General features: G+C 46.7%; 1 protein-coding gene across 2 annotated transcripts in view; it reads left to right on the forward strand.

Moving 5' to 3' along the window:
• The window catches only part of PLEKHG4 (pleckstrin homology and RhoGEF domain containing G4), a 91,069-nt gene that overhangs the window by 43,009 nt on the left and 36,042 nt on the right, over positions 1–12,018 (forward strand). For both annotated transcript variants that reach the window (XM_054840769.1, XM_054840768.1), the window contains exons 7-10: positions 530–616; positions 2,424–2,540; positions 5,251–5,349; positions 6,403–6,551. In XM_054840769.1, the coding sequence (XP_054696744.1) occupies positions 530–616; positions 2,424–2,540; positions 5,251–5,349; positions 6,403–6,551 (452 nt within the window). The remainder of the gene's footprint in view (positions 1–529; positions 617–2,423; positions 2,541–5,250; positions 5,350–6,402; positions 6,552–12,018) is intronic.

The raw sequence follows: 12,018 nt of genomic DNA on the forward strand, positions 1-12,018 counted from the left end.
TGCTCCCGGATCACAGCGTTTGAACTACAGCTGCCAGACGTCCCTTGTATTTGGAGTTTCTGTCTGTTTAACAGTAGCAACAGGATGCAAGTCCTTGATTGCGAGTTGGCAGTAAGTAAAGACAAGATGACGTTTTTGGCACTGTAGGAAAAAAAAACCACAAAACTTCATTTCAGTTAGGAGAAGTGACCAGGAAAGTTATCAAGAAAAAACTTGGACATTGAATATGGTTCATTTTTTTTCCCCTGACACATTTCCCTGTGCAGGGTTTTTTTTAGTACAGCCAAGACCTGACCTCTTTCATTGCTTCCTTAAATACTGCAGGACTAGTTGATCTGAAGGAAACTACCTTAAGGAAATAGCCTTGGTGCTCTGTAGAGTGGCCTTCCCTACACCTGGTGACTGTCTTCCAGGCTTCATCAATACCTTTGAAGGACAAATGGCAATCTCTTGTACAAACCTGGTGTGGTACGTTCTCCTTAGCAGCCCAGGCAGATTGGTGATGGTGTTGTGCTCTGTTCTGTTGTAGGACATGGATCCTCATTGTATCCATGGAGTACTGCTTCTGGTTGAAAGAGATCTGACTTTTCGGATGGAGAAGCCACCAGCAGGACAGGTAATGGAACCATTCATCCAGGGGTTGCTGGGGAGCCCTTAATATCCTCTACTTAATTCTTTAAACAGCGAGTTTTCTGTCCACTGATGTATGTTTATTCTCACATGAAATCTCTGTAGTTGTTCTCCAAATTTTATGGTTGTGGTCTCTTATGGGTGTGGTATTTATAAGGTTGTAAAGTTTATGCGAGCTGAACATATCTCTGTCGTGCTGTGTTCTATTGCCGAGTCCATCAGTGACACTTGTGCCATAATTATGTCAGTCTGCTGGGGCCCTCGAGACGCGGGGGATTTGTTGGCAAACGTGGAGAGCTGTATGGAGGAGCTCTGCACAATTAACACTAATAGAGATGCTTTTCACCTTCTCCTGGTAACAAGGGGGGAAAGCCTGGGTTCGGGAAGAGACCGCATTAGGCTAAATCCTGAACTCCATCCTTTCAAGGTACTTGTTGCTTTCCTGGATTTTCCATATCTTGTTTCCTCTCCTCATAGCTGCTGCTGTCAGTGACTGAGACTTCTGCAAGAGGGGGAAGAGGAGATGTGTGTGTGTGTGTGTGTGTGTGTGTGTGTGTGTATGATGTTCCCTTTGCAGCTGAAATGTCAGGGAAGACTAACAGGAGGTGCTAACGGAGGAGGGAAAATCATCACAACATCACTGAACACCCCCAGTAGAAGTAAATCTGCCTTGGTGTTCCATAGCTGTATAAGAAATGTAAACTGTCAGCCACAATTCATCTGTGGTGAGCGAACGGAGCATCAGCCTGCATCTTAGTCATCTCCCTCTGCTCTGAGGCTGTTACAGGCTACAGGAGTGGACTGAAATTCTGTGCCTGACAAAACCCTGTAGACTTCAGAGTAGGCCAGGACCTCCCTTTTGGCTGCTGTGGACGAAGACATTGTGAATAGCATCAGGTTTGAGTGTGTGATGTGTTGTCCTGAACGGCTAAAATTTCCTCGTTGCCCCCATGTGGAAGAATTTGAAGTGAGAAAGGGGGCTGCAGGCGTGTGCATGAAGGGAGAGCTATAGAAGATGGTAAATATATTAAACAAATCCAAAGTGTGTAGGAGGGAACAGAGAAAAGGCTAATAAAGACATGGGCATGTGAGAGGAATTAGAAGCATCATTGCTATTTTGTAAGGAGGTGGAAACTTCACAGTGTGTGTGGGGGTTAAATGTCTGCACCTGAGTTCCTGGTGTCTGGGCGGGTGTCCATGTACCTGCAGGAGCACTTGTTTGTTTCTCTGCTGAGTATAAAAATGCTCTGAGGTCCTCCAGACTCGCAGAAGCCAAGTTATCTGTGTCAAAATCCAGGAAAGACTTGGAGCAAATAGCTGCTTCGATGAGTTGAGGGTAGGGCAGAGGCTGCTCTGTTAGACTGTTTTTCCAGGAAGTGAGATGGGGAAGCTGGGGACTGGATTTAACCTCTTGGACTCTCCAAATGCAAATCACAGCACAACGTGGGAACATAGGAGGGAGTTGCTCTGCTTATACTGGGAGGTACTGGCTCTGAAGAAGGCTGGCTGCTGCCAGACTTCTATCACAGATGTTCTGCTTGGTGAAACAGCATGTTGTGGCCTGCATTCCCTCAAGGTTCGCCCACTAAGCTGTACAGCAAGCTGCTCTAAGATTGAATTGATTTATTATTTTTTTTCCTTCGCACTGTAGTTATATTGCAGATACGTGCTGTGTGCCTTGTTTCTATGCAAGATAGATAAATAAAGGATGCTGTCTTTTGTTAACTTCCCCTCCTTCTTCAATACTCACACTCTAATGCAAATGTGCTTTTATTTCTTCTATTCTTGTGCAGTTTGAACTTCTCACCTCCATGAAATCCCTCCATAAGCACATAGACAGCTCACAGCTGCCTCTAGAACTGGATGGGACCTTCCCTTACTGCCACCGGGACTGGTTAAGCTTCCGCATGGTGAGTAGGATGTCTTGTGTTCTTTGGTATCTGAGAGAAGAAGTGGCATGGTAATGGAGTCGAGGCAAGAGGAGCTTGTCAACAGCTGAACTTACAAGCATTAAAAGACAATGCTTCCTGTAATAGCTATGTATGCAAATGAAGCTCTCTTATCAAGAGAATACTAATACTGTCTTCGTAAAATGGATGCACACTGCGACCTATTGGCATGACTGCAGGAACCTAAAATTTCTAGGTTTTAACTCATCTGCTTGAACTGCATTAATTCAGATTTGACTGTATTTGGAAGGGAAGAAACAGAATCCTGTTTTGTCGTGATAGACAGCGGCACTTCGGTTATACTCTGAGGCTTAAGGGCAGACACTTCTTGTGCTAATCTCAGGAGAAGATGTTAGTATCTTGTTGCCTTTGAACTAACAATCAAGAACTTGAGCATAATAAAAATAGTTAGAGCCCGTTGGCTTTGGAGCAGGTTCCCCAGACGAGGCTAAGTGCTCCTTAGTAAAAACTGCAATCCTGGCAGAAACTTGGAAGTTCCCGATAATCAGTTCAGATCCTTCTAGGAACATCTTTTTCCTCTTTTAGATATAATTCACTTACCAAAGTTGTCATCAAATTTGAACTCTTTAGAAGGGATCTGAACTAAAAATATAAAGATTCAGCCCAGGGGAACATTGTGTTCTTCTTTGAGAGCTGGCCATGTCAGGTAAGGAAACAAAACCTTCCCCTGCAGGTTCTGTTCAGTGGGCCTCAGGACCAAGGTAACGGTAGGAGGCAGTACCAGCAATATGTTCCTTCTCCATGTTTGGCTGCTTTGAATATGCCTTGGGATCAAGTCATGGATCAAGATATCTGCAGTGGACTGTACCCAGGTGCAGGTTAGAGCCAGCCCAAGGTGCAGGGGGCTGACCCAGGTTAAGCCTCAGGGATAGAAGGGCTGAAACTGCAGCACCCAGACACAGTTTATAAAGAAGGTAGGCACCGATAAGGAGTGCTGCAGCACGCACTGATGCATGGCAGGACTGCAGGAGTTGCTGGCCAAGCAGCAGGGTATGTGCCAAAGTCTGCAAAAGTGGTATCTGTGGCACCGATACCCAGCTCTGTGTACACTCACGCTGTGGAGGAGACATAGATCCTGTGGCTCATGTGCTCGTTGAATCTTTAAAGGCTGTACTGAGACGTGATTTGGCATGCTGAGACTAGATAGGATTAAATCTCTGTAAATCTGCACACACACTGGCTGTCTTCACGTTGCGTTTGACTCGCTCACCCTGGTGGATGACAGAACCATCACCTCCGCTTCCCAGAGATTCAGTGGTCTTTTGGCTCTGACCTCATGGCCCGGAGTGCTGTGTGGTATGCAGTGCAGCACTTGAAGCACGTTAAGATCATTGCCACCAGCAACACAGTGGTATTATCAAGCTTTGGCAGTTAGGCTTTAGCACATGCCAAAATGTTAACTTACCTTTTCCAACTTATTTTAGAACCCATTTTTAAAACTTGCATCTAAAAGTACTACTACGAACCCATGCTGATGCAGTAGAGGTACAGAAGCCTAATCTTGGTGCATAGGATTGAATTTGAGATTTATTTGGCAGTGAGGAAGCAGGGAAGCTTTGCAAGAGGTTGTGGATTAGTTTTCTGGACAGAGCTGAGAAAAGCTTGAATGTTGAGGTGCTCGGTCCATGCAGAAGGATAATTCTTGAAAGAAGGAGCATGATATCAGACTACTTCTCACTTGTATCTTGCATCTTAATGTGCAAAATGTTACCGAAGGGAGTTAGTGTAGTATCAATCTATGTGGGTTGCCTATTTATACAACGTATTGTGTGTGACACTGACCCGTATGCTCAACCCTTTTAGATCTGCAGCGATGTGGCAAATGTCATTTATTTCCTGTCTCGGTGATCTCACCTGCATCCTGCCTGCTAACCCCTCGCTGCTGGGGCTGTTCCAGCGCCCCAGGGAAGAGGGAGTTCAGCTCAGTAAAGATTCAAACAGCTGCTTTTCTTTTTTTTTTTTTTTTTTTTGGTGTTTTGTTTTGAGAGTGCTTGTTTTAGAATAGCTGTTTCTCCCTTCTCTGATTTCAGTGGCTAGAGGGTGGCATCTGAGAGTATTTAGGCTTTCTATCACTGATTTTTTTCTAAAAAGTACTGTCTCATTAACCCCTGTGAAATGTTTGGCAGTTTTTTGTTTTCCTTTCCCCCTTCTTCCCCCGAAGAGAGGAGGGATTTCAGATTTGTCAGTAGTTTAATGTGCTTAATTGTGGAAGCTCTTGAGTTTCCTAATCTTTAAATCATTTCTCTTCATATTAAGAGTAGTGTAAATTAGAGAAATTTCAAGTACATGTTTTGTTCCTCCAAAATTTATGCATAGTGATTCATCTTAGTGGGAAGTTACAAGAAGTGCTAATAGTAGAGGAATGTGGGACATAAGCGGACTGATTTCTGTAAAGCATGACCCATACAAGCCATGCGTATGCAAGCGTGTAAGGTCTGTGTGAAGGCCTTGGTGTAGTGTGATGCATCTGAAGCCGCTGATGGGCCTCTCTTTGCTGATACAGCTTCACCGAATGGTATAATTGAACCCTTGGGTTAATGTGTTTGATCCTCTCTTGATTGCTGTACTTCTAACCTTCCGCAAGCTGAGAAGACAGTTTTCCTGTCAGCCATGAGGCAATAATCACTGCCTTGGTCCTTTCTTCTTGTAGAAGCTGGAACATTTGCTACAAGGATGCCAGGGTGCTTGTGCCTTCCTCCAGGGAGCTATTCATAAAGTGGAACCTGGAAAATTACCAGAAAGAGCTGAGGTAAGTGTGTCCCTCACCTCCTATCAGAGGCGGGCCTGAAAAAGAAGCAAGCAGGAGGCCAGATAGCTGCAGAAAAGCTGTAGCTTTGAATTTGCAAGCTGTAGTAGCAGGGTATTCCGAGTGCTGTGTGTCACTGTGGAGCTGTCAGGACAGCGGGACTAGTAGAAGCTAATCCAAATGAAGCGATAGAGGCTGCACTGGGCATAGACGCTGGGTCTCTGATCCTTCAGCATCACCCCAGGAGATCTCCTCCTCAGCTGGGCTTGTTGCTCCAGTGTTGGAGTGCGTTCTTAGCAGCTCCGCAGCTGGTACTAGCTCTGGTGTCTGTAGCACCGAGCAGCTGCCTCAGGCTGCACCACACCAGGTTGGCTTGAATGGCCTGGAATAAAGTTAGGTGACAACATAGGTGGTGTTCACCAGGCCAAGGCTGTGTTGTGGTTCCGGCTTTGCTGCCTCCAGGACGGAAGTTTAGAAGTTGGCAGGAGGAGGAGGGTACAAAGACTGAGCCTGTGTTGTTGCAAATGTTGTATTCTCCTGCTCTTGAGAAGCTGCTGGACCCCTGACGTGGTAGGAAATTGCTGCCAGCTCTGCACTGAGGGTCCCGGTAGTAAAGCAATGGAAAATATCGTAGTGGCCTTTCCGGGCCATCCCGCGTACATGTGTATGTCCACAAACCTTTCCTGTGCATCTTGTCCCGCAGCTTGGAGTCGTGCAGGCCCAGACTCCAAGAACAGTAGGAGCTAGCTGTGAGTGGAAAACAAGGCTGGAAAGCTTCTTTCTATGCTCAGCAAATGGAGTCTGGACAATGATAGGAATTGGGTTTCAATTTTAGCCTGGTGAGGAAAGTATCGAGAGCATAAGAAGCATTATTTATCACTTTGGAGTTGGCAGGCTTGAGAGAAACAGCTGTGGGAACCAACCTCCCTCTTTCCTAGGGTGGGCCAAGGTGAGATGTGGTTTGTGTGTGTTTTGGGTTGGGCGCTGGTTTTTACCTGTTCCCTCATTGCCTGTAGGTTGCATTAACTTCTCATCTCGCTCTTGCGATCCCTCCAGGAGGCAGCTGTGCTGCTGAGGAATTACAGGCAGTTGATGAAGAATGTTCTTGAAGACGCACGGCTGGTCAGGCTGCAGCTGGAGGGGGGAGCGCTCCTGGCCAGGCTGAGGAAGGAGGAATCTTGTGTCACCCTCACCCAGGACTACAGGTGAGCCCCAAGAGGGGAGAAGAGGAGATGGAGATGAGCAAAAAGCAGGCGCTGGGAGTCTGTGAGATGACCCATCGTCGGTGCAGGCTAGCGTAATTTACTCTTATCTTGACTGCTTCTCCCCCAGTCCAAAAACTTATCTGGGTGGAGTCACTTAGATGGTTCAAGTTCCTTCTCCAAGCCAAATCAGACCTGTCTTCTGTAGTGGAGAGAGGGCTGGAGGTATTTAAAATACATGTAGATGTGGTGCTTAGGGACATGGCTCAGCACCGCCAAGTCTACCACTAGGTTAACGGTTGGACTTGATGATCTTAAAGGTCTTTTCCAACCAAAACAATTCTATGTTTCTATGATATTTTGTGCACCTCTAAAACACAAGCCTTAATCGATGATGCCAGTGATGAATGTTTAGGTCCAGGGTGTTACGGCTGTTGGATTTACTGAGGTGCCCCTTATGCAAGGGGATTTCCAAGGACCTTAACTGTGAGGAATGCTTTCTGGCTGAAGCAAGCTCTGATCAAACTTCACGCGTTGGTATGGCTTGCACAAACAAATATTCACTGCCCGTTTGCAGAATTGGTATGAGAAATGGGGACTGAGAGGGTCCGGCTGTTTGAAATTCCCAGGGCATTGCACAACTTCTGTTAAAACACCTGAAGCCTATCAGCGTGTGAAGGTCTCCGTGCTGTGCAAACAGCAAGGTAGAAGCACAGCCCTCGCATCCAGGAGCTTCCAGTCCGAGTGTGAGAGAAATGCTGGTGTGTGGGTGCAGACAAGGGCTTAGCAGATGGCAGGGTGGCGTGGAACCGCTCTGTGCATCCGTAGCCTTGCTCTGGTTAAACTCTCTGTTGCCGTCGCAAGCTGGGAGGTTTTAAGGGAGGGAATGGAGAGTAGATAACAAGATAGCTTATAGAGTATCTCACCCAAACACCAGGAAAAGAATAACATTTCACTTTGAAAATTCAACAAGTGGATGACAGTGCAAGTTGCTACCCGTCACTGGGAGACAGGGGTCGGCATTTCAGTGCTGAGTGAGAGGCATGGGCTGCGTAAGAGGGTGTTTTTTTTTTTTTCTTTTCCCTGCTTGCTGTGGCTCCTGTCAGCAGCTCTGGCAGGCTGTGCATGCGCAGTTCTCTTGCTGAACTGGTGAAGTACTCTTGATGCAATTTTGGATAGAATTAGGACGTTCTGACATGATGTGAGAAGCACAGATAATGCGGGTTGTTGTGTTTTGGTTTTATTTACGTGGCACGCAGCAACTTTAGAGCCCTAGGAGAATGGGGAGAACGTGCGTGCTTTTTTATGTTTTGGTTTGGTTTTAAGCTAAGCCTGTATTCTTGTGCAGGGAAATGATCAACTTTGAAACCTGATCTGACAGAGCCCCTAAGGATAATTTATTGCTTTGATTATCTTAGCAAGGGCAGTGGTGGGGGATACACACACAGTTCTTTGATTGCACGGTGTTTGAGCGCATGCCGAGGCTGTGTAGCATGTTCTTTGTTGAATTCAGGTTATATTCGTTGCCTTGCCTGCCAGTATGAATGGAGAGTGCATGCTACGGGTCAAATATATGTGGCCCTCTCCAGCCTGAGGAGCTTAAATGAATATAGCAGAAGAAAGTTAGTTCTAGTGGCAGAAACTAAAATCCATGCAGTATTTTAATTGAGGAAATGCCTACTTTCATGTAACTGCATTGTACTGCTTTTCTGAGCTTTGCACTGTAAAATCTCAAACAATGCTTAACAGTCTTTAATTCCACACCCACTCCCCCAATACTTGTAATCAAATTATTTACAAAAGCAAGTCAAGTGGCTTTACCCTTCTGAGCCACCTTTTGGCTCTTGTGTTAATCACGTGTCTCATTGGTTTAGGTTTTTTTTCTCTCTCGTGGTGCAAAAGCCTGATCAAGCAGAGAGTCATGACTGCCAAAACTTCTCAGTCAGAAGTTGAGGCCAGCTGTGAACAGGTAACTGTCAAAATGTGCAAGAACTGCATAAAAATAGAGGAAAAAGATTTAAGAGCCGTTTTCTGGACTCTTAGATCCACTTAATTAAAATATGCCAACCAAAAGTGCAGAACTAAAAGGTAAAAAACCATGATATATGTTTTTTTAAGAAGCATAAAGAAGACGAGCCCAGCTGTGCTGTCACCTTGGGATTAAACAAGCAAGAGACTGACTTGCTTTTTTCGCAGGGGATGTTTTGCCAGCTCTGAGCTAACTTTCTTACTAGTTTGTGGCTTCATGTGGGGAAAAAGAATACCAGGAGGTGGTAAGAATAGAGATGGACAAACCCGTCTGAAAACACTTGACTGCAGGTTAGAGATAGTATGCTAAAATAGGCAAGGAAGCGTGCTTGTGATCTGTGCAGTCAGATGTTATCTGCCAAATACCTTTCGGGAGCACACAGCAAACAAGACTTGCTTTAGTCTTTCTTTAGTAATGAAACTCTTCCCTTGGGGTTGGTTTTGGCACATTTCCCTGCTCTGCCCTCCCGGAGAGCCGAGATGCCCTTTGGAGTGTTTCATGACACAGAGCAGTGGGATCTCACTGCTGCTCAGGTCTCACCCAGGCTTTGCGAGGATTTGCTAAGCCAGTGACACAGCCCCTTTCCTGCAGAAATTAAACTCGTCCTATCAGAGATGTGGTCGTGCAGGAGAGCTGTGTTGTGGTACATCCATTTGTTTCTCTGACGGATGCTTTAAGAGCTTCCAGGAGTCCTTCCTGGGTGGTCGGTCCCATCCTGAGTGATGCTGTAGCACCACAGCAGTGGCTTTGACCAGTAACTTTACTCACCCTCTGTTCCAGATGTGAACTGACCAAGAGTCTCTGTACTCTGTTCTCCACCAAGTACTGCTGTAAAAGATAGCCTTGCCCATCCAGCTGCTTATCCACAAAGGGAAAGACAGCCTTCTCCAAGCAGTCTTTCTGGATCTCAGCCTTTTCCCGGCTTAGAAAGGAGCTGTGTTACCAGAATACGTGTCCTGCAGGCAGCCCATCACAGGGAGTTGGCTAAGGGGATGCTTCTTTCAGGACGACCAGGCTGAATTTGGCCTGGAGTTGGCGTGGGTGGGGTACCGACGAGCCAGTATCTTTGTGGCACCTCTTTAAGTGCTGTAATGATACCTTCTGCGCAGGCTGGCCACCCAGAGGTGCGGGTGGACTGCTGAAGGCAGCATTGCCAATTATTCATTGTTGGTGGAGCTGGCTGACTTTAAAACCAACATATTTGCCTTCACACCATCTGCTGTGGTGAAGGCTTGGTGCTTCTCCAGGTCTGTTAGCTGAAAGCTTCCAGGCTTTGTTGTCCTAGTCTTTCTGGGGACTGAACTGCTGAGCTGTTGGCTGTGGCCCAGCTGAAGTTCCTGTCGGTAAGTGTGGACAAATGCCACGGAGACATCCATCACTTTAATGCTATTAATATTTATTTTTGCACTTTTGGACAGGAATTTTTTAATGAACACAATCTTTTTAATAAGTTACGTAGAGTTGGCTGGCAGGTGTATCTTTTGGATATCTAGTGTATTGATCAACCAACCTGTGGCTTGCAACTCACTAATCCAGTTGTGGAAGGTGGACTAATGCATTGCTTATTTTGTGGTGGATTTCAAAGACTTCTCCAGGCTTATGATGGAAGTGTCAGAGAAGCTGCCAGAAGCCAGGCAGCAGCAGTGGGACCTCTTACTGAAGTGAGGAAGTTGCATGGGGCTGGGCAGCAAGGCAAGGAGACTTTTAACCTGGTCCTCAGCCAGAGATTTTCCACTGTTGTTCTCATTATTGCTGCTCTTCCAGCATAGCCAAGAGCTGGAAACGCTTGCCTAGACAAAGTGTCCAGTGATACCTTTTGTCCTGTAGACATGCTATGAGTCAGAAGTGGAGTAAAGAAGATATAAAATGTTTATATTAATATAAAGATGCTTTATACTAGTTGAACCAGAATATACCTGGCGCATGCCTGGCTCTGCCAGTGAACCTGTGTTCTCAGTGTGGTGCGGGAGTGGGATTCCCTCACCCTCTGCGTGTTGGCGGGCAAGATTGCCACGAGACTAGACGTGAGAGCTGGAATAGAGATCAACCTCAGATGGTGAAGGAATGACCAGGTTGGGTGCTGGGCTCTGTGCAACATGGAACCAGAAAAAGCATAATCTCTTCCCCCAAGCTCCTCATCTGAAAAGAATTTGTACTTGCAAGCTGTGAATAAGCAGCTTATAAATAGATGGAGGAGTGAATTCTCCTTTTGTTTGCAGAAGGCAGTATAGTTAGTCTCTGTGCTTTGAGGGTGGAGTGGCTAGAGCCAAGAGCTGGTTTTGTGAGCTGGCTATTTTTAGTGTGGCTTGGTGATCTGGTTGGAAGCCCTGGGTGGGGACCTGAGCTGAGCAGAGGTAATGGGCAGTGCGGAGCAGACTTCCTGAGCAGCAGCTGCCAGGTTCCTGATGCTGGACCTGACTCAATTACAGCAACAAAGAGGGTGATCTTACAGCTAACAGCCTCCGCAGCCCTTGTGCCTGGTTCCACACACAGTATGGAGGCACTAGGGCTGCTTGAAGCTGTGGCCAGTTAATGAAGCAGTGGTGCTGTAGGAGCTCGTGTTTGTGGGTAGTTAGTAGCAACTCCTGGGATGCTCCAAGGCAGGCATGTGCCACTCTACAAAGCGGCGTACAAGCTCCTTTCGGCAGAAGTAAATGTGGATAATGTACGAGCTCTCAGAGGTTTCAGGAGGGTCTGCCAAGGGACTGCACAAGCACCATCTGCAGCTCTGTCTGCGGTCTAGGCAGAGAGACTAAGCTGATCATCCAAAATGTGGGACGAGCTGGGAGCAAGGGTAGAGGGGAGACTGGTGTCTGGTGTGTAAGTCCCAGTCTGGGCTGAGTGGGGTGGCTGGCCCTCTTGGTTTGGAAGGTGAAAGGCATGCGTCTGCCATATGCTGGTGGTCATGGCCAGGCAACCTACGTGGAGAAATCCTTCCTGGAGGTATTATTGTCATCTGCCATCCCCTCTCTTCTTTAGAGATGTGTTTGTTTCTGCGCTGTGGCCAGTTTGATGGTCACTGCTCTGTGTGTTTGTCTATGCTTCAGAAGCAGGCAGTGCTTGTGTCTCTGTGATGCCATTTTCCTGGTTTGCTTAACTAGGGCTTGCTCATCTTCCTGCCTCTCTGGGAGCTGTGCGAACTGCTCGGCTTTCCATAGTGCACGCTCCTGACTTGGTCTGCAAGATGCATCTTCCGTTGACAGCTGTCCTCTGCATGTTTCTCCTGTGGACCTAATCCTGAAACCTTCATTTCTTGGTTAGGACAAGCTCTCAGCATACCTCAAAATGAGATGAAAAACTGTGCTTAAATCCTGGCCTCAAAAATTGGCAGCTTTCTACCGTGAGATGCCTCTGCACTCTTGCTGGTGACACAGAAGATGCTGACGATCGCTAAACCTTTGGCCTTTAGCAGTGCACGGATGGCAGTGCTCTTCCGTGGTC

The sequence above is a fragment of the Grus americana genome, chromosome 13, assembly GCF_028858705.1.
Source record: "Grus americana isolate bGruAme1 chromosome 13, bGruAme1.mat, whole genome shotgun sequence".
NCBI lineage: Eukaryota > Metazoa > Chordata > Aves > Gruiformes > Gruidae > Grus > Grus americana.